Genomic DNA, 23,314 nt, shown 5'->3' on the forward strand with positions numbered 1-23,314 from the left:
CTACGTGAAGGACAAATGTTTCACGGGAGGAAGTCAGAGCGACTTCTTTTTGAGACAATAGAGCCCTTATTCTGCTCATCTTGTTGAACTCTGCTTTCAAGGTTGGAATGGAAGGCCAGATGGAGACATCCAGCCGCCCATGCGGGGGTGGGAAAAGGACATTTTGACAGCAGACTACTCTTTGTAATACAGCCACAATGTAGGGAATCCCCACTAGCATCCCACAGCAAGCCTCGTTATTTAAAAGCAAGTAACTACCATTAGCTAACAACATAAAAGAGGGCGTAATAGCTGGCACTGGAATCCCTTTCAGGACGCAAGCTAAATTCAGTGCTTGAACGTTGCATGCGCCATGCAATTGGATGTGCCTACAGACTACTGAGTGATCAGGTGTGGAAGTGCATTCCTCACCTTTCAAATAAACTTCTTTACCTTCTCTCATGCACCTGTATGTAAATGGGAGTGACCAAACTTCATGCAGGAAAGCTGTACCCAACGGTTAATTTCTGCCTAGGGCATAATGTTTCATGCACAAACTGAACTTAAACAAAGGAAATGGTAATGTGATTAACCTGTGGATAAGCCACACAGCGGAGTTCAATTCGGCCACAGAGAAAGGCAAAAGTTCTAACTTCTCAATATGCAGTAATGAGTATGCTGCATCTTTCATGGACATGAACTGTTGTTTCACAGTCAGATTAAATGGAAGGAATAAAGACGATGTATTCATATAGTCCCAGGGAACTTTCCCAGCCTTCAATTTTTGCAAAGTCCATGCAAAATGCATTATAGAACGCAATTGATTTTGACCATGATATAAAACAGACATATCATCCTGCACAATATCAACAACAGATGAAACAATATTATCTAATGTGTAAATTCTGGAAGAAAGGGTGTTAATGCTATTATCAATAACAGCTAGTACTTTTTCCAAATTGGCTTGATCAATGGCTCAATCTGGAAGCAGCTTCAATTTGCGATAATTTCCAAACCTCGTTATAAACAGCATACACCCACCTTTTGGACCTGCCACCCACAGGACCCTTAACAAAATCATTCAAATCTATTTTTTCATTAAATTTTGGTAAATTAAGTTTAACAGATGACAAGGTGGAATGTTGCAGCCAAGTCTGGCATAACTTCCCCACAGAGTAGGAAGTAACTGAATGGGAAGATTCAAAGCGGGGGTCTACTCGAACCTGCGTATACCCAGGTTGCAGACCCAGAAAACGATGTTGACAGGAATCAGAGCTCTTCTGCCATATCAACCTTCCTTCCCGATCTAATTTGGAAATATTGAAGGATGTATTAGTAATGTATGACTGCAACACATTAAGGGACAGATCTGTACGATTATCCCAATTAGGATATGAACCCAGATCAGGGATAGAGGGGGAATTCATCTTTTTAGAAGTAGCCAATCCAAAGCAGGTGGTTTGAAAAATAGTAGAATTCAAAAATAGCATGTGGTTTCGGATGAGGCAGGCACGATGCAGAGTTTCTGTTCCTCGTACCTGCCATGTCTTAGAACCCCAAACAGATTTAAGATCAATAGTAGCTTTCCACAGATCATAACCCCCGATAGCCAATTCATCCATAAAGGACTTGGAATACAACAATTTAGTGTGTGTAAGCCTAACCTTCGAAGCAGACTCTACTGCCACTTTAAAATAAAAGGCGGCAGGTTTTGAAACACTGAAATCAATAAAATATGCAAATTTGTTCACCAACGTGCTGGAGCTGCCTTGCTTTGGCGCCGGACAATGTTCCCATTGCGTATAATTTCGAAATTTCGAAACGTATTGGCTTTATGTAGGAAATGATTGCCATAGTGTTGATAGCAAAACAGTTCCCCATAATTAGCAGTGTCTAAATACAAATCTTCAGCATCAAAGGCAGCATAATATTTTAGATCAGAAAACAGTGCCTCTGTGGCCTGAACGTCCCAATCATCAGAGCGGATGTTTTGTTTCACAACATCAACCATAGAAACACGAAGAACATTGGGAACATTAATAACCTCAGTGGGTCCATGAATTTGAAATTTCACAGCATCCCACACAATCCCATCTAACACAGGCCAGGCAGTAATATTCACAAAAGTCTGGTCCCTCTTCATGATGTGTGATGAGGAGTGGGGGGCCAAAGTTCCATCAATTAGTCTAATTGTAGATCTTTCTTTGAGATAGTGTCCATTTACAAGACAGAAAAATACCACCACAAATCCAATGGACATAAACAAAAAAATACTGATGAGCACCAGCCAAATGTAAAGCCAAGGGGGAATTAAAAAATGTCTTTTAAACCAAACAGTAAAAATAGAAATTTTCGATGGAGCACTGGAAGTCATAGAGTTAGTGTCAAATGAGAAACGTGACTGGTTAACTGCAGTTGATTGTAAAACAGGCAATGATTCATCTGTGGGATAGGCATACTCAGTATCTTCAGGTGGACCACCAGCCGGTGGTGGCAACAAAGGATTAGTAACTGTATGCATCTCGATGGCAATATCAGGCATGGTGTTAGAAGCCAGAGCCAAAACAGAATTCCTCAGCATCGCAGGGCAAGAGGCCGCTGGAGTCATACTAAGAAGAATCGGCCACTCGCTGTAGTTTGACATTGTCAATGGAGATGTACCTGTTATCCTTGCGACCAGGAAGTGGAGGTAAAATGACTGTTCTTGTACACGCCAAGCACTGGAACCGGTGCACGATAAGAGGGGCCAAACTCCTTCTGGTTCTCTACCATCTCACGGACCAGGTCACCAACTCGAGGTAGCCAGCCGACTACTGGAATCTGAAGCGCAGCATCAGATGTGAAGGGCAAGTGTTCCTTTGCAAGACTGTCTCTGGTCTCTTGTAGATTCTGTAATACAGCACAGTGATCATCTACGTCAAAGGGTGCGGCTGACGCCGCCATGTCTAGACTATCAAGGTCCGGGACAAACATTTTTATGCCAAAGAGCATCTCGTATGGGGTCCGCCCACCCAGAGACCTTCTAGGGAGATTATTAAGTGCACGTTGTACGTTATACAGATGGGCTAACCAGTTCCTGCCAGTGCCTAAAACCCTAGCTGTCAGGGATTGCTTTAAGTCACGGTTCATTCGTTCCACAACACTATTACCCTCAGGCCGGTATGGACACGAAAATTTGACTTGGACCCCCAAAGATCTCATGGCTTCTTTGTACGCCTTAGAGGCGAACGCAGGGCCCTGGTCAGAATGAAGGGTACCACATGCAAAAATTCCCACAAAGACACGCACATCCCTGATGACAGTTCGAGCATCAGCACTCCTTTGCGGCCATACCCAAAGAAAATGTGTGCACGAATCCACTGCAACTAAGATGTACTTGTACGCAGTATCAGTGGAGAAAGGACCGCAGTGATCTAGATAAACACACCCAAGTGGTTTATTAGATATGCACAACTGAGTCTGTGGTGGGCGCGCAGCAGTCGAAGGTTTAATCTGCTGGCATATGTCACAATCAAGAACATAAGTGCAAGTCTGTTTATACAGCCCGCGCCACCAGTAACGTTGTTGTAAGAGAGTAACAGTAGCTGAAACGCCGGCATGGGCAGAGGCCATACCTTCGTGAGCCGCTGTTATCAAGGAAGGTCTGCAGTCCGCGTTGGGAATCAATCTGTCACCAACATCGTTAATTCTCACATAGGGAACTTTATCAGGGCTTCAATGATAAGAGTACCGAGAAGGGAAACCTCAAGGGTAATTACCTCCCTTCTCCGTTGCAGCAATAGCTGCCAAGATGTCATCATCAATCTTACTTTTGGATCTTGTAACTGCTGCTACTAGATATGTTGCCACTGCTGTTTTCGCTGCTTCGTCAGCTAAGCTGTTGCCGACAGCGTGGACACCAACTTGCTGGTGACCAAGAGTGTGAATTACATTCACGAGTGGCAGATACTGTTTAAGTTCTGCCACCCGAACCCAAAGCATTTTATGCTTGACTGTGCTACCTTTGGAATCGCGATATTCATTCTGAGACCAAATGAATAAATTGTCGTTAAAAGACTGAACATAGTAAAATGAGTCACTCACTATAAGAGTAGTAACCCGAGGATCAGCAAACTCCAATGCAAGCACCAGAGCACGGAGCTCTGCCAACTGTGCGGTACAATCACCCAATGACTGCGTATGCACGACATCAGACTTGAATTCTCCATTCACGAAAGTACCCACTACAATTGCGCTGGCCGCTGAATAGGCATGCTTTGATTCCGTCGCCGGTTGCGCCGAACCGTCAGTATAAATGACACAATGGTAATCTTCAAGCGGGCGTAGAGACAGAGGAGCTGGATGAACAAATTCATACTGCAAGTACTCCTGAGTCTGTAATGAGGCATCAAAGATATAGGTGACATCTGGCGATGTCAAAGAGGTGGCCGATTGTGACAACTGAGGTAAGGTTTTTGCAGCAGTCTACTCTAAGTGCTTCAGCACCCCATCTATGGCCGTGCTTCCCTGCATCATCAAGCGTGTTCAAGATCAACACGGTCCAGAGGCGGCAGTCGAGTTGGAAATGAGGCTTGTCGATGTGTTCGACGTAGTGGCCTCTCTCATCCTTGGTAACCTCAAGGGAGATGCGGTACACTTTCAAGTGGCGAATGGTTTAGCCCTCGTCGAAGGAACTCGATAAACCCCGAGAGTTACCTAAAATTATTGCGGAGGCTTATAGAACTATTGGCCACAGAAGTTTAGGGATTAAGCCTACTATTGTCATTCCAGACATACAACAGCAAACTAAGGTGAGTTCGTCTGGCAAGGACAATCGTCCAACTTTTCCTAAACAGAATTGGAGAACAAAGAAACAGGGAAAGCAGCAACAGAAACAGGGGTCTCGTCCTGTGTCGCCGGTACAGGCGACTAGTGAACGCACATATGATTTGCGCGATCGCACTAGCATTAGGTCACCTGACAGATTTCAGGTTACTGAACAACGTTCTCCTCGTTCTTCACAGGAGTAGAGTGTGGAAATACTGCTTCCAGCTGGTCAAATTTCTCAGCAAGCCAATAAGGTAAATCGTCCTTATTCTGGGGGCGCTTGCCCATCACCGAATTAACCATGATGGGACTAATGACAATCCCGGCCGGGCCAGCAGGCTGTCCCGCAACAACAGGTGCCCCCACCTGCACGTTGCGTGAAACGTATTGCATTAAAGCCCGATATACTGTAATCAGGGCTGTATGGAGGAGACGCAACTCATCCACCGTAGCATTCAAATAACGAGGATGAGGTGTAAATCCGGCCAGTACCGGCCAAGTGGCCTCTGGAATTGATAAAGGGCCCAAACGAACTGGTATAACCGTATGGGGAAGGGCGCCATTAAACCAAATGCGATGCTGCCAAGCCGAAATAGGAATCTCCTGTGTCCTATATGGCGTATAATTCGCTGGGACCCGCGTGGGAGTATAGGAATTAAACATATTGTCATCTGCATTCACCGTCGGCATAGTAACCCAAGAGTAAAACAACTCGTAGGGATATGATGCATCGGCACTCACCACAAAAATAACAGCCATCCCATCGTCCGGTACCCCCAAACTGCGTCAAATGACACCGCAGAGGTCCTCGGCTATGCACCGCAATATCGACCACAGCCATAAGAACACAGAGAAGAAAAACAATCTATATTATAGTAGCACAAAAGTTCAAAAAATAGAAAACCTTTTTAACTGACAAGCTTGATTGAACCTATTGAACCAATAGGTAGGTTAAAACCGTCACTCCCGCTATCCGGAAACAAGAGTTAGGGCGTCGTGGACCAATATGAGCACTATTAAGGCATCTCAAATCAGAAGACCAAACGTTGCAGGGATTCTGCCCATGCACAGAACTATGCGCAGGAAACCAGGACCTCAGTGAATTGCGGTGTACCAAAAACTCACCTCAGTACCCAGAACCCCTATCCGACCAGCATCAGTGTCTCATTCGCTCTTCATATCATCTCGAAGCTACCAATGATTAGACAACCCAGAACATGTGACTTAAGAGTACTCTCAGGGATGGTGGGAATCAGAAATACTTGTTCGTTATTATTCTCATATCAGTCCACAACAAGAGTATTCGGAGACACAGTAAGGTTTAAAATGTTTATTTTATAAACTACGTGTCCTAAGATGCAGTACTTTGGCTAACATAAGCAGACAAATGATTAAAATTAAAACCATCAGTATTGTTACAATACCATTGTGAGAAGTTGGCCTGGCATATGCTGTCCACTAGTTATAGGGGACACCTTGCACCAGTCCAATTCGTCTCTTAAGGTGATAGTTTAAAAGACAACCTTTAAAGAAAGCTATCCTAGTGGTAGCTGTGGAGAGCAGCCTTCAGGCTAAGTCTTGAAGGAGTGTTAAGCTTATTGTTTTACCACAGATAACCTCTTAAAGGACCAAATGAAAGAGTAGTCCACACAGGTATATATCTAAAATATATGTATTTATTCTAAGAATAATCCCACGAGTCTCTTTAGGTAAAGTTACAATTCAAACAAGCATTGATAGTTACAATAAATAGCACGGGAATCATAGGGCCCCAGGGGGGGACCAAACCATATATTAAAAAAGTGGTATAAGAACCACGACAATTCTACAGACAGTGCCCAGGGCACTGAGGGTTGCTGGCCCCTTACGAAACCACCCAAGGTAGTGAGGAAGGGGACCCACGGGAGACGCGTGCAGTGGTGTAAACTACTGTCGTGATCTCTATTAAACCCTATGGGGAATGTCGCGGTTGGATTTTGCAAGAGTTAAAACACTTCTAGGAGGAGTTCAAGTTCAAGAGTTTAGAGTTAAGCTTTTGAAGGGCCCACACCCACGAGAGTACCGAGGTACCACTGTTACCTGCCCCAGGGAAGCCAGGTGCATAGGTCATTTTCGATGTCGGGTCGCGGGCTGATTTTCAATGGCAAAACGTGAAGAACTGCTGCTAGCAAGAAGCGTCGTCGATGTCGTGCAGATTGAAGATGTAGATCTTGTAGAGAAGGACCTGAAAGCAGAGGGGACAGAGTCTGGGTCACGGCACTGTGACCAGGGAGCTCAGGAGAAAGAGCCCTTCAATGTCGGGTGCTTCCAGGTGGAAGATGGGTAGCTTGGATCAGCAGCCACGGACTCCGGGAGGCTTCAAGGAAGGCCAGCTTCTGGAGGGCAACTGTCCCATGAAGGATGAGGGTCGCTGCGGTGTTCGTGTCTGGATTGGATCCACTAAGCCTTGGCAACCGCAACCCACGCAAGGATCAAGAAACAGCTACTGGTGCAGACCCACGAGGTCTGAGCGAGGTCTCCAGCGAGGAGACTGAAGAGCAGGCCTGGAGCAACCAGGGGAGCCCTTGAAGTTGAAGCTTGACCTCCGCTAGGGCCCACCAGTCGAGAGACAAGGGACCGCGGGAGGCAGCAATTTGGCGTGCGTAAAGATGCGCACACGGGTCGCTGGAGCGGGCAAGGGTGTCGATCTTTGGCACAGATGATGCTGAGAGATTGGCTCAATAACGGGCCAAAGCACAACTTCCCCACTCGTCGCGTTTGTGTGCTGTGCAAGAGGTGGCCGGTGTCCTGGGGTATTGGGGATCTCGGCGCCCACGGGGTCCACGGTGCTCAGTCATGCTGTGCACACTCACTGGCCACTGGGATGCTTGGAAACCCACCTCAGAGTAGGTAGGAGTCGTCGATGTCCGTAGGAGCAGCGAAGTTCCTACCGGGTCACTTGCAGTGTTTCAGGTGCCTGCCAAGCAGGGGGGTAACTCCTTTACCCCCAAGGGAGATTTCTTCATTCAGCTGTACGGCAGCAAGTCGAAGGCTCAAGTCTGTGAAGTCCAAGATTAATCTGAGGCTCTGGGGACCCTGCACCCACCTTTATCCAAGGATTAGGGGAGTGTCTAAATCAGAGCCCACCAATGAGAGTTCAGGCGTGAAAGGGTGGCTACACCCTCTCCCCTTTGTGTGTTTTCCCACCTGGGCAGGGGACAGGATGCCCCTGAACCGGTTTGAGGCGGTGTATGCAGAAGTAGGCACTGGAGAAGCCTACGTGCAAGTTTGAAAGACATCCTATGGTGCACCCACCCAGTTCCAATTCACATAGTCTGTCTGGGGAGGGGGGAACACCTCCCTGCAACAGGATCCCTATTGTCCAGCTGCCGTGGCTGGAGTTCTGCCCAGCAGCAGGCAGCCAGAGTCGTGTGGGTGGCGGGTAGCATCCATTTTGTACTACGTGTGCACTTTTAAATTGGTGTCTAAATTCGGCCGCTTTTCCCATATCGCCCCTCTAGCAGGGGGAAATCATGCCCTCACTCCCATGGCTGGATTGGGGGTATGATTCCTACATGTTTGACACCAAACACGACATGGTTCTGTGTAGCCATTCTCAAGTCATCACGCTATCGCGATTACTTTTAATGCGGTTAAGAGTATACTGTATATGGTATGGCTGCACTACAAACAACCTCGCACTAGATTTAACGAAGGCTGCAGAGGGGCCCTACTCAGGTAGGGGTTCCCCCTCACACATATCTCAGCACCCTGCCTTGTAGGATTAGCAAGGCCTGCCTTAGGGGGTGACCTATGAGGATATATGTGTTGTATTTAAGTGGGATACAGGGTACCTATATCCCTGTAAGGGGTGCAAGCACCACCTTACCCAGACTACAGTAGTGGTCTGGTGGTGTCAGTTTGTATGGCTGTCCCAGGGGTGGCACAATAAGTGCTGCAGCCCCTGGTAGGCCTCTGAGGGACCCATGCCCTGGGTACCTAGGGTACCATCTACAAGGGCCTCATAGGGTGTCCTCAGTATCCAATTGGTATGTACCTAGGGTACTCACATCGGTTTAGAGAAGAAGCAGATAGGCTGGGGTCCTGGATAGCAGGTCCACAGCCTGGCTAGAGTCAGAAAACAGTCAAAACATCAGCAAAAAGTTGGGGGCAACTATGCAGTCGATGCCACTCTCCTACAACCATAGAAAAGGAAGGGAGAAATCATATTACAAATGATAGTGGAATACAACCACCCTCCCTTCGCTAGTAAGCTAGTATTATTAGACTAATAGAAGGTCTCTAGGTTTGAATGGGGAACCCCATACCGTAAAGATCAGCTTAGATGAATCACATCACAGGATCAGCTTTGCTCTGCGCCAGGAAAAGTCCATCTCCAGAATGTGTGTCTAATGCATGCAAACTGCAATATTAAAGGCTCTTGACTTTCAGATATTTGCAGCTGTGTGCGTGTTATGGCTAGAGCATGGGCCGATCAACCTGAACTCAAAAGCATACATTGTTTGTTGGCCCAGACTGTTTCTGCACACAATGTTCAGACCAAGGTCGCAGTGCACGTCTAGAGATGTGAACAACAGACCGTTCTCATGTGAAGAAAAGGCAGGCAAGCAGTTTTCAAATAATAACATCTATATGCAGTGTCGTGTGCAAAAGCAGCAAAAGTGGCAAGATGGCGTTTCTGACATCTAAGACGCTTATGCTAACATAGCAATCTATGCATCTAAAACTCCGCCTCCACTACACAACCTTTAACTAATAAAGAAGTTAGGTATCCTTTACACCTACATGTCAGGTGGCCAAATGGCCAAGCAACCTTATCAGGAACAGTTACCCTCCAGTGATAGACACGTCTGACCTTGGGAGCACTAGTACTGGACCTCATTCTCCGCTAGCTCCCCGTCCCCCCTCTCTTGTGTATTTAATACAATTAATAGCACTATGTTTGCTTAGTAAAGGAGCAGTAATTCGCACAAAGCACTACCAAATGAGAATTGTAATTATTCAATATTAGGATGATCTGTAGTAGGTTGTTCTGTGACAAGCTGAAAAACAAAGCTAAAACTTAGGTGAAATTATCATGTTTAATGAATTAGGATTACAATCACAATAAAAAAAAGAAGTGTTCAGCCGCAATATATCATTAATCATATGTTTGAAGCACGCAACAGATGTGTACATTTAAATCCCATAAAGGGAAACATTCAAGTTGACCCACAGCCTTAATCAGAGTCTGGGGGAAAACTCCTCCGCAATGATAGTCGTATGGTGAACGAAATTAATTCAGTGGATTCTATTGAATATTTAGTGGTTTCTCCAAAAAGTAGAGGATTGTCAGTTTCTGTCAACCTATGAAGGAGGTCCCTAGACGTTACCTCGAATGTAGGATTTTGGTGGAGATGCACTGTTGTAGGCGAAATGTTCCAATACTGATGTGTCCCTGGAAAAGCAGAGTAACACCTGTGAAAAGAAAGAATTACGTAAAGAAAACACATCACAAACCTACTGTATGAAAATATTCACATTCCTACGTTACAGCTACTCTCAAGGAGCTAAACTCTTTTATCTATTTTTTAATATAATTATAAAAACCCAAACAATGATAAAATGAACCACGTGTATGTGGTTTCTCTTTTGAACATAGACTATTCATCTGCAATGGAACCAAAGGCCTTATTACAATGGCCGACAAGCCATCAGTGATAACTCACCCGACAAAAGGCCATCGGTCCGACCGCCGCATTACAATGCATGCAGTCGGATGGCAGAGGTCTGAGGGAAAGACCGCTGTCTCCGACAGGATCATCTGAAACCGACGGGGTGGCGGTTACAATCGTAGTCCTAACAAGAGTCGGTGACGAGGCAGGCACTGCCATCTGGATTACGATGTCCCTTTCCGATAGCCATTTAATGGCAGTCCCAGTGCCATAAAAAGGCTGTAGGAAAGGGACTTTGGGGGCCCGAAAGAGGGCCCTGACCCTCATGGGCCACTACAAAGTAGCCCAGGGGGCACATGTGGTGCCCCCACACACAGTGTGGCACACGCAGCATGGATGTGCACATAGTGCTCTTTTAAACTGCGGCTTGTGCCATGTTAAAGACCACTTTTCCAAGTGCCAGCCTGGGGGTCCCGTCATAATTGGCCGGTCGGACCACCGCGCGCTTGACGGTCGGTCTCCTGACCGATGTGATAGTGGATGGTGGTCTGACCGCCCGCTATCATAATAAGGCCCACAGAGAAAAGCAGAATTAAATAAAAATAATTATGATAAACATTTGCTTTTTTACAGTGCTTTAAACCACAGTTGTCAGTCTTACAACTAGCCATTGTTAATGATATATAATTTATCAAGCTCTGAAACATGCCAAGCTGGGACGGTTTGACCAGGATTCAAGCTTGTGATCTGGAAGCCACTGCAAATTTAGCGAGGATGGTTGAACACATTGAGCCATTTGTTGGTTTAAAAGAATGGGGCTTCATTATCTCATCATAATTTACTGAATGTTTCCAAACAGGAGATTTTCATTAGGGTCACCCTGATATTGGTGCCATGATACAGTTTGCTGATGAAGAACTGTCCATAAATCAATATATCTGAATTAACATTGTAAGTCAATCTTTATGTTAGACCAGCAAACTGCTACAGTCCACAAGATCATCCAAACTCACCGAAAAGGTCAACATTTAGAAATTCAATGCAATCTGAATTAGATACATACATGCATACAACAGCATAGAACTGAATCAAAGAATTTTAGGTTTTGGTTTATCAATAGAAATGCTGCAATACCTCATATAGTAAGTCACTTGGATGTAAAACCACAAACAACAAAAACTGGAGTAAATATGCCATGAAGATATGATAATAAAATTGCATGTGGTAAAAAAATGCCAGCCTTCAAAAATATCATTGCAAAGTGCTCAAATCACATACAATAACATTCTTGCAACAGCAAATATCACTAAAGACAAGTTACTTACCTTCAGTAACGCCTTATCTGGTAGAGACATAGTCTAGCCACAGATTTCGTACCTTTCAACTTCCAGGCACCAGGCTGGAAGTTGAAGATTTTTCTTAGCAGTACCCCTGCACGCCGGTAGATGCCATCAGTTGACTCTGCGTGACGTTGTCAGCGTCGTGTTCATCGTGACGTCCGCATCGTCAATATAACTGCCACTCAGGCGCGCTGACTTCAGTACTTTTCATGACTTTCCATGCTAGAAGGGCAGTGCCATGAAGTGACTGACCATGGTGTGATAAAAAAGACAACTAGGGCCCTGAAGGGCAGCAACCCTGACACTAAAACCAATTCCGTAGTGCGGGGAGGCTGGATGGGTCAGAAAGGAATCTGCGGCTAGACTACAATCTCTACCAGATAAGGCGTTACAGAAGGTAAGTAAATTGTCTATCTGATAGAGACAACTAGCCGCAGATTCCTTGCCTTTGAGCAGATCCCAGAGCAATACCTTATCCAGAGGTGGGACTGCGTAAAAGCTTTAGACCACAAAGTCCTACAAGCCCAAACAGGCCCTCCCTGCAAACCTGAGAATCCAGGCAATAGTGTCTGGCGAACGTGTGTAGAGACGTCCATGTGGCCGCTTGGCTGATACCGGCAATTGGAACACCACGCTGGAGACCTGTGGTGGCTGCCTTTGTCCTGGTGGAATGGGCCCTAAGGCCTTCAGGAGGCTGCTTCTTTGCAAAGGCATAACATATTTTAATACAGAGGATAACCCAGCGTGAGATGGTCCTCTTTTGAACAGCAGGCCCGTTCTTTCCTCCCACATACCCTATAAAGAGTTGGTCATCCACCCGCAACTCTTTAGTGCGATCAAGGTAGAACGATAACGCTCTTTTTGGGTCCAGATGGTGGAGACACTCCTCTTTTGTTGAAGTGTGCGGTGGTGCATAGAAAGTGGGCAGAGTAATAGACTGTCCCAGATGAAAGGGTGTTACAACGTTGGACAGAAAAGATGCCCTAGTTTGGAGTACCACTTTGTCTGGAAAGACGGTCAGGTAAGGAGGCTGTGAATGACAGTGCCTGCAGTTCGCTCATCCTCCTGGCAGAGGTAATTGCCACCAAAAAGGCTGTTTTGATAGTTAGCAACTGTAGAGGGCAGTTGCGCAGCAGCTCAAACGGTGCGCACATCAAGAAGATAATAACCTAATTGAGGTCCCACTGTGGCATATTAAAAGGAGAAGGGGGAAACAAGTGGGTTAACCCCTTCAAACATCTCTGCACCAGAGGGGATTTAAAAAGTGATGGCTGATCTGGCAGCCAAAAAAAAGCTGAGCGGGCCAAAAGGTAGCCCTTCAGAGTGCCCAGAGAAGAGCCCTGCTTTGCCAAGGAAAGGATGAACAGGAGAACATCTGACAGAGAGGCAGATAAGGGGTCAATACACCTTTCTGTACAATATTTAAAAAATTTGTTCCATCGACAGGCGTATACCTATTTCGTGGAGGGATGTCTGGCTGCTCAAATAACTTTGCAAACTTCGAGAGGAAGGTCAAAAGCTGTCAGCTGGCGCCGCTCAATCTCCACGCAAGGAAGCTGAGGTTGGACACGTTTGGGTGGGGGACCCTCCCCTGTTGCTGTAACAGAAGATCCTCCCAAAAGGGCAGCCCACTGCTCATTGCCAGATACTTGAGATACCAGACTCTCCGTGCCCAGTCCGGAGCCACAAGAACGACTTGTGCCTGGTCGCTCCTGATCCTCTTGAGCACTCTGGGCAGGAGTGGTATGGGCAGGAAGGCGTTCAGGAGGCCTGAACTCTACTAACAACAGAAAGCGTAGTTGAGCGAGAGCCGCCTTGGACACTCCAACACGCAAAATTGCTGACATTGCACCATCTCTTCAGAGGCAGACAGATCTAACCAAGGCTCTCCACACGACCCCAAACCGCCCTGTTTGTTGCAGTACCACATAGCGGTAGTGTTGCCCATGAACAGCTGAACCAGCCTTCCCTTGATGGATTGTAAAAAGGCTTTCAGTGCCAAACGGATCGCCTGAACCTCCAATAGGTTGATATGGAGCCAGGCTTCTGCCGGAGACCAGAGTCCTCTGATTTCCACCTTCCCAGATAGTCACCCGATCCCAGAAGAGATGCAGCCGTCATCACTGTGACCCGATCCCAGAAGAGATGCATCCGTCATCACTGTGACATCTAGGTGGGGAAAGAAGAGGGGTCTACTTCTGACCCAATCACGGTTCGTCACCCACCACTGCAGGTCGTTTGCAGTGCCCTTCAATATCTGAACCAGGTGGGTGAGATTTCCCTGATGCTATGCCCAATGGCATTTCAGGTCCCACTGGAGAGCCTGCATGTGCCATCTGGCATGGTCCACTAGCAGGATGCAGGAGGCCATGAGGCCCAACTGCCTCAGAGTCATTCTCACTGAAATCCAGGCTAGAGGCTGAAAGATTGGTATCATAGCCTGAATATCCTGGACTCACCGTTTGGGAGGATAAACCCGAAACTGCACTGTGTCCAGACCCGTTCCAATGAAAGGGATTGTTTGAGAGGGAACAGGTGTGACTTCGGCATGTTGATAGGGAACCCCAGTGAATACAGTAGCTTCGCCGTAGTATGGAGGTGGGAAATGATTGCTTGGGATGAGCCAGCCTTTAACAACCAGTCGTCGAGATACAGGAAGACTGGATACCCTAATCCCCGCAGATGGGCTGTGACCACTGCCATCACCTTGGTGAACACCTGAGGGCCACTGGTGAGGCCGAAGCAGAGCACTGCAAACTGAAAGTGCTTGCGGCCCACCATAAACCGCTGGTAGCGACGATGGACAGGCAGGAAGGAGATATGAAAATAAGTGTCCTGCAATTCCAGCGATACCATCCAGTCTCCTGGGTCCAGGGCAGACAGGACCTAAGCAAGGGTGAGCATCTTGAACATCTACTTTTTGAGTAGTTGAGGGTTCTGAGGTCAAGGATAGGACGAAGGCCTTTGTCCTTCTTTGGAACCAGAAAATAGCAGGAATAAAAATCCTAGCCTATTTCTGGCCCGGGAACACTCTCTATAGCTCCTTTGGCCAAGAGAGTTTTGACTTCCTCATGGAGCAGGGCAAGGTGATCCTCCATCAGCCGATCGTAAACTGGAGGCATGGATGGAGGGGTAGTCTTGAAGGGGAGGGAAGCACGTTTCGACTTCTTGTGCTTCTTGTGGTGCCTCTTACCTGACCGTGACGACTTGGAAGAAGAGGACTTCGATCTTCTGGAACAGTGCTCTGACCTTTCTCTCGACCGATATGGATGGGGCGACCTCGAAGGCGTCGGGCCACGAGTAGCTTTAGGGACAGCTCCCTCAAAGCTTTTGGCGCCATGGCCCGGCAATCGGATCACAACTTTGTGTCGTGGTCATGCTCCAGGCACCAGGGACATACCAAATGTGGGTCTGTGACCATCATGGCAAGGTGACAGGTGCCACACTGATTGAACCCCGAGGTCTTCGTACTACTCGTCCCTAGCACACCAAAAGGAGTCAACAAAAAGTTGAAAAAACGTCTGTCAAAAAATGACAGGGGGTAAGCTCTCTTTAACGGATCTGCGCTGGCTGGCGTGAAAAGAAAAGAACTGAAGTCAGTGTGTCGGTGTGGCGGTTATATTGACGACACAGACGTCATGACGTCGGCGAACACGAGTTGACCGATGCCATCCACCAGCGCGCAGGGGTACTGCTAAGAAAAATCTTCCGAATCCAGTCTGACACCTGGAAGTTTACAGGTAAGGCATCTGCGGCTAGATGTCTCCATTAGATACTGCATAATGTTGTTACTGTAGGCAATGCATATGCAATCAGAATTGCAGGCTACCATTCTAACAAGAAACCACATTCACGTAAATCCCAGAACTCTGCTATTATAAACATGGTTATTTATTTATATAGGCTTTTAGTAGAGAGTACAATTGCCCACATAGGCATTCTGAGGCTAATAACATAATCACCCAACAATCAATTTTCATAAACATTGGAGTTATTGAATTTAGTATGAGACAACGATAAGAGCATTAAAAAAAACATGACAGGATTCAACCACAATTTGTATGATAGGATAGTGTGCTTTTTGGGGTCATAAGGAACAACTTTCTTCTGTACCTTTAGATGTTGAACACATGAAGATGACACTTTCTCAATTCAAGGAAGAAAAGTGTTTCCTCAAACATGACCTATAGATTTCCCAAAGCCTGCATTGGGTTGGGGCACTGCCCAAGGACCACTAGTTCGGAGTCCAAATACTACGTACGCTTCCCAGTACTAACACCTCAGTTTTGTCAATTCAATTTATTTATTATGTTTTGGCTCTCAAAAGAGGGCCACCTCAGTTTTGTCTTTATTCAACTTTAAACTGTCAATAGCAAGGGAGTATCTAGAAAATGTAAACACTGCCTGACTTTTGAACCAAAGCTCCTATGGAAACAAGCAAGCTAAGTAAGAAATTACATCCCTCCCCAGAAGAGCTCTTGTGTATCCCATCCAAGCATCTATCTATTCATCACTTCATACTTCCATCCGTCCATATCTCTCAGTCAGTCTTTCACCATTCCATCTGTCCATCTGCCCATCAACATTCAAACCTATTCATTCATCTCCAAACCTATCCATTAAACCTTGCAATCCATCTGGCCCTCCATTCATTTATCCATCCTTTCACTTTTCAATGCATCTTTTAAGTCATCCGTCCGTTTTTTCGCTCACCCATCCATCCACCCTTTCACTCCATCTATCCACCTTTCACTCAGCAACACATCCTTTCACTAATCCATCCACCATTCCACACATCCACCCTTTCACTCATCCATCCATCCACTCCCTCACCCATCCATCTACACTTTCACTCATCCGTCCATCCATTCACTAATCCATCATCCACCCTGTAGGAAAGTAGGATCTGCTTTCATGGTTACCCCCACTTTTTGCTGGTGTTATTCTGTTTTCTGACTAGTCTGACTGGGATCTTGCTAATCAGGACCCCAGTCACTGAGATGCCTCCCTAAATTTGACAGTGGTAAGTACATTGGTACCTTCCGAATTGGTGTTCCCAGGTAAGTCCCTAGTATATGGTACTAAGGGACCCAGGGCATAGGTAGACAAGGGATTTCCCATCCATGAGCTGCAGCATGTATTATGCCACCCATCAGAGACTACTCAAACTGTGACTAAGGGACTGCCATTGCAGTCTGTGTAAGTGATATAATTAACAAAAATATTCTTTTATATTATATTAGTTTGTTTAATATTTAAATTCATTACTGTGAATATGTACATAATCCTAGTAATGACTTTAAATATTAGAAAATGTATATATTGTTAAAATTATTATTTTTCTTAATTATTGTTTGAATATTTAAATTAATTACTAAGATACATACACATTCATAGTAATGAATGTAAATATTAAAAACAATACAATGTAAAATAAATATTTTGCTTAACATTTTTTCACTATATATATATATATATCCATACATCCATACATATATATATATATATATTATCTACTGGCGGTCGCCAGTAGATAGTTATAGTTAGGACCGTGTTTCCATAGGAAATCTGAAAATTCTATTTTGAATAAATTTGGCGCCGGTTGACGAATCCTCGTGAAATTTTCAAAACTAATGGGGCGCTCCGCTCAGCTCCTACCCTGAAAGTCTCGGGGTGATTCGTCAAGCCGGGGCTGAGAAAAAAGGGGGGTCCCAAAACGCGTTTTCCCCATGCATTTTTCCATAGGACCTTTAGTCGAAGGTACAGCCCGAACGGCTGAACAGAATTACTTGAAATTTGGCAAAGAGGTAGTCCGCAGGTGTCAAGAATTCCTGTCATGCGAGGGGAGGAAAACGGTAACCAGCGAAAACGGACTACATCTCCCAGGATGCTTAGCGGTTGAGAGGTTATGTAAACAGGAGAGCTGTTACATAACTCAAGGAAAACACGCCCTTATGTAAACAGGAGAGCTGTTACATAACTCAAGGAAAACACGCCCTATAAAGGGAGGAAACGGGAGGTACAACGCTGTCGGATATTGTGTTTACACCGACGTACCTGCTTAGTGAAGAGCAGTGTTCCGGAGTGGTGCTCCAGTAAGGCAAGAACGGAGGTAGGTCGAGTCGTTACTCCCTGGGCCGTGTCTTGCCCCATCGTCACCTGTGAAGGACCCGGAAGCTCTACCGGATAACCATTGAGCTTCGCTTTTTGACTTGGCTGAGTCAAAGCGCAGTGGCGCTTTTGCTGGTTGGAGTCGTAACTCCCAGCCCGACCAGAGATACAGGGACTGCCAGCTGTAACGCACACCAGGAGGTGTTTGCCGCGTTACAGACTCGGAAGTCCACAGGATCGATCGAGCGGCTGCTCTCGGTTCAGTCTTCTTTGCTTGTGATTGGGGTATCGGTGACGCATCACCAGGAGGTGACTCCGCGTCCCGGTGCAGTCTGAGGAAGAGGTTGAGCGGCTGCTCCCTTCAGGTAGAGACCTCGGCTGGGTGTTTCCCTGACTCCTCGATTCTCCCCAACACTCTTCGTGCCCCTCCCAGCCTACCGATTGGCATTGTCGGCCATTTCATTTCTGCCCTCTGTTGGCATACGCCGGGATCGGCGTATATGCAGAGGACGGTTAGGACCATCCATGCTGTGGGCTGGTAACGTACTTAGCCTGGAGGATTCCAGTGACTATAACCTTTGTTTATTCCTTGTATTATTTTTGCCTTCATTAAAATAACTAAACCTTCACAAGTGGTTGCGTTCTCATTATCGTGTCTGTTAAACGATCCTGAGACGTTCAGGGCGTTACAGCAGGTCAGGCATGTTTTTTTTTTATATATATTGTGTCAATCTGTTCAGTAGTTCCGGAGGAAATTGCATTTAAAAGCACATAAATTTCTATATGCGCGCACCGTGCGCGCACCGTGCGCGCACGGTGGCGTGCGCAAGCGTAATTCTGATTGGTGGTTACATGTCAGTCAACATTCGAATCGGTCGAAATCAGGAAGTGTTGTTCGCCATTTTGTGGGTGACAGTGAAAAAGAAAGGTGGAGAACGTGAAAAGGGGGCAGGGTACAGAGTTCCTGACCCCCTAGCTTTTGTCAGGGGGTCCCTGAAGGACCCTGAAGGGTGAAAACAACATTTTATTTTTTGTTAGAAAATCACGGGGTGCACGCACGGTGCGTGCAACTTCGCGAGGTGCGCGCACGGTGGAAAAAAAATCATTAAAAAAATAGAATTAAACATCAAATTTAAGTGTTTAGATGTTAGGTGGCTCTAAAAAGAGCCGTTGTGTTAATTGAGGAACAGAGGAACAAAAAAATGAAAAAAATTATAGGGTGCCGCATGCGTGCTGCTGTATCTTGCTCTCTATTAGGGGATTGCTGGTGTCCCCTTAAGAGAGAAGAGCATTGCACGCATTGCACCGTATATGCACCCTCTTGAACAGAGGGTGTATATCCAGAGGAACAGAAGCAGGTGAAGCTGCCGCCGCAGATGAAGTGCTCGGCTGAGCTGCCGATGATGTGCTCGGCTGAGCTGCTGCGGATGTGCTCGGCTGAGCTGCTGGAGGGTTGTCTCTAGCAGCTCAAGCAAAAGCCACAAGATGTACTCCTTTAACGTACCTGATCGTAGTGAAAATACTAAAAGAGTATTTCTTTTTAGGATCTCCTCTTGATAAGACAACACCACAAATAGTGCAGGTGACTTTTGGAGCATTTACCTTCTTCTGCCCCTCTGGACATTTAAAAAATTGCCAGATAAAAGAGTCGTTCTGTTTCCTCTGTCTCACAAGGGTTTCCTGCTCACTCCCAGAAGATGACTGCTGCTCTGCCATTCTCAAGTACTGGAGTACTGGAAAAGCTGCTCATCTCCTTCTCCCAGGGAATCAGAAGAAATAATGAGGGGAGTGGGTGTGGTGTTGGAAGTTTCTGGAACTGAAACTACTATAAACCAATGTTTCTTAATCACATGACCTGAAACTACTATAAACCAATGAAAAGTGTTGTTTCTAAATCACATGACTTGCCGTGGGCGCACCGTGCGCGCACGGAGCACGCACACATGCGCGTACAGAGCACGCGCGTACGGAGCACGCACGACGTATGCATGCGCACGTGGAGCACGTACACATGCGCGCGCGGCCAAAAACCCTTAAAAAAATAATAATTTTTTTTAAGTGTTTATAAGTTTATAGAAGATATTACCTATGCTGTTCAACTTTATCCAAATTTTTTTAAAAAAAAGAGCTGAGCCATTCCATATTACAGGATAAAGTCAATCTATAACTATATACATAGGTAGCTTATTGTAAAATAAATATTTAGAAAATATAATAATACATTCATAAATTAGCATTTAAAAAACCTTGCAAATACACTTAAAAAACCATAACATAACCTTTGATACACCGACTCAAAATTTCAGAGTTCAATTCTCAAAACCATACATACTGCAATACCAATAACTACATACCCACTTATTAACTCTTAGGTCTACATACACCTCCACTCATTCACCTGTACAGTCACTCATACTTACAGTCACTCCATACAAGACTATCACATGCATTTATACACCTATATAGACACTCACACACCACCAATCATCCATAGAGGTACTCTCACACCTAGTCAGTCACGCAAATAATCACACTCCCATTTACTCACCTATGCGGTTATACACACTCAAGTTCACTTACTCATAAAAATAGTACCACATTCTTACGCTCTTATAGAATCATTGATACAAGCACACACTCATCCATACAGTCACTCTCACAATCACACACTCTCACATCTACCCACTTATATACTCTTACACGCATATATACTGCCTTTCACATATGTAGTTAGTCACAAATGTACCACTGAGACATACATTCAATCCCTAACACACCCATACATACACTCACTCAACCATACAGTCCATCACAGATGCACTCTTAAAACCATGCACCCATAGAATCACCCACTCACACATCTATGCATAGAGTCACACACACCTTACCCACCCAAACACTCAGGAACCCATACAGATACTGAGACAAGCAATCAATAACTCATATAGACACTCATACAGCTATTCACAAAACCATGCAGCCACTTATACACCAACATACAGACACATACAAACATTCACACAGTTTAGTCACTAGTCTGCAGTAAGATACATTTAATGACTCACTTATAGAGTCAGTTACGCACCACAGAAAATCATCCATTTACACACTTGTACACCCACTTATTCTTCAACAGGCCTTTCCCTATATATATTAAACATATTAAAATTGTTCAGAAACACATACTCAATGGATGATGTCATTAGTGATGTCATTTGAGATGTCATCAGTGATGTCATGAGTGATGTCACTGACCATGTCATGAGTGATGTACTATGTGACGTCATTAGCAGTGGATTGCGGGCGCGCGAGTTATAGTTAGCTGACCTAACTATAACGGGGGAATTTCAATGGTTTTGTACAAGTGAAATGTCCAGCTAACTATAACATGTGTGAAACCTATGGTTTTTTCAGTGAATTTGCAAGGTTTTTAAAATGCTAATTCCTAGCTATAACGTGTGTGAAACCTATGGTTTTTTCAGTGAATATATATATATATATATATTCCTGCTTGGGAGCCTGCCCTGCAGAGCCGAAACGCGTAAGGATATATGGGTTGTTTCACGCTGCTACTCCACATTGACCAATAAAGCGTCAGTTTAAAAGGATGCCGTAGCTGTGGGCTCTATTCTTTTTCGCTTGTGCAACTAACAGGATTCTCCATTCCTGCTTGGGAGCCCGCCCTGCAGAGTCGGAGGCCCCCGGTAAAGTGGAGCTCTTCCTGTGTGTATTTACGGAGGAGGCATGACACGCTCGATACCACACCAATCATTGGACTTCCTGGATCATTTGGTGGTGGTAGTGAGAAAGGGAAACGAAGGAGGGGTTGCCCTCCTTCTGGCAGACCCAGTGTTTCCTTTCAAACAAACATTTTTTCCGGAGCGGCAGCAAATTGCACTGTGCGTTTTATTTTATTTTATTTCACAGTGTGCATCGTGAACACTTGGACTGGCAATCATGTAACGCTATTTCAGCATATACTGAAATGTGAGCCAAGACATTTATTTGAATATTGATGCATTCTGGGTATGATGGTCCAGAACAAAGACCATGTGACCACTTGGACTACAATCATGCACTAATCAACTCACCTGTGATCAAGGCGCTTGGCGCCGAAACGCGTAAGGATATATGGGTTGTTTCACGCTGCCACTCCACATTGACCAATAAAGCGTCAGTTTAAAAGGATGCCGTAGCTGTGGGCTCTGTTCTTTTTCGCTTGTGCAACTAACAGGATTCTCCATTCCTGCTTGGGAGCCCGCCCTGCAGAGTCGGAGGCCCCCGGTAAAGTGGAGCTCTTCGTGTGTGTATTTACGGAGGGGGCATGACACGGTCGATACCACACCAATCATTGGACTTCCTGGATCATTTGGTGGTGGTAGTGAGAAAGGGAAACGAAGGAGGGGTTGCCCTCCTTCTGGCAGACCCGGTGTTTCCTTTCAAACAAACATTTTTTACGGAGCGGCAGCAAATTGCACTGTGCGTTTTATTTTATTTTATTTCACAGTGTGCATCGTGAACACTTGGACTGGCAATCATGTAACGCTATTTCAGCATATATTGAAATGTGAGCCAAGACATTTATTTGAATATTGATGCATTCTGGGTATGATGGTCCAGAACAAAGACCATGTGACCACTTGGACTACAATCATGCACTAATCAACTCACCTGTGATCAAGGCGCTTGGCGCCGAAACGCGTAAGGATATATGGGTTGTTTCACGCTGCCACTCCACATTGACCAATAAAGCGTCAGTTTAAAAGGATGCCGTAGCTGTGGGCTCTATTCTTTTTCGCTTGTGCAACTAACAGGATTCTCCATTCCTACTTGGGAGCCCGCCCTGCAGAGTCGGAGGCCCCCGGTAAAGTGGAGCTCTTCGTGTGTGTATTTACGGAGGGGGCATGACACGCTCGATACCACACCAATCATTGGACTTCCTGGATCATTTGGTGGTGGTAGTGAGAAAGGGAAACGAAGGAGGGGTTGCCCTCCTTCTGGCAGACCCGGTGTTTCCTTTCAAACAAACATTTTTTCCGGAGCGGCAGCAAATTGCACAGTGCGTTTTATTTTATTTTATTTCACAGTGTGCATCGTGAACACTTGGACTGGCAATCATGTAACGCTATTTCAGCATATATTGAAATGTGAGCCAAGACATTTATTTGAATATTGATGCATTCTGGGTATGATGGTCCAGAACAAAGACCATGTGACCACTTGGACTACAATCATGCACTAATCAACTCACCTGTGATCAAGGCGCTTGGCGCCGAAACGCGTAAGGATATATGGGTTGTTTCACGCTGCCACTCCACATTGACCAATAAAGCGTCAGTTTAAAAGGATGCCGTAGCTGTGGGCTCTGTTCTTTTTCGCTTGTGCAACTAACAGGATTCTCCATTCCTGCTTGGGAGCCCGCCC

The 23,314-nt window shown here is 45.6% G+C and overlaps 1 protein-coding gene across 1 annotated transcript in view; it reads right to left on the reverse strand.

Annotated features, from left to right (window-relative positions):
- TBC1D19 (TBC1 domain family member 19) overlaps positions 1–23,314 on the reverse strand; it is a 1,311,239-nt gene that overhangs the window by 256,294 nt on the left and 1,031,631 nt on the right. Inside the window, exon 14 of the mRNA XM_085643323.1 lies at positions 10,158–10,242. Within this exon, the coding sequence (XP_085499449.1) occupies positions 10,158–10,242 (85 nt within the window). The remainder of the gene's footprint in view (positions 1–10,157; positions 10,243–23,314) is intronic.

Source organism: Triturus cristatus, chromosome 2_2, assembly GCF_964204655.1.
Source record: "Triturus cristatus chromosome 2_2, aTriCri1.1, whole genome shotgun sequence".
Lineage (NCBI taxonomy): Eukaryota > Metazoa > Chordata > Amphibia > Caudata > Salamandridae > Triturus > Triturus cristatus.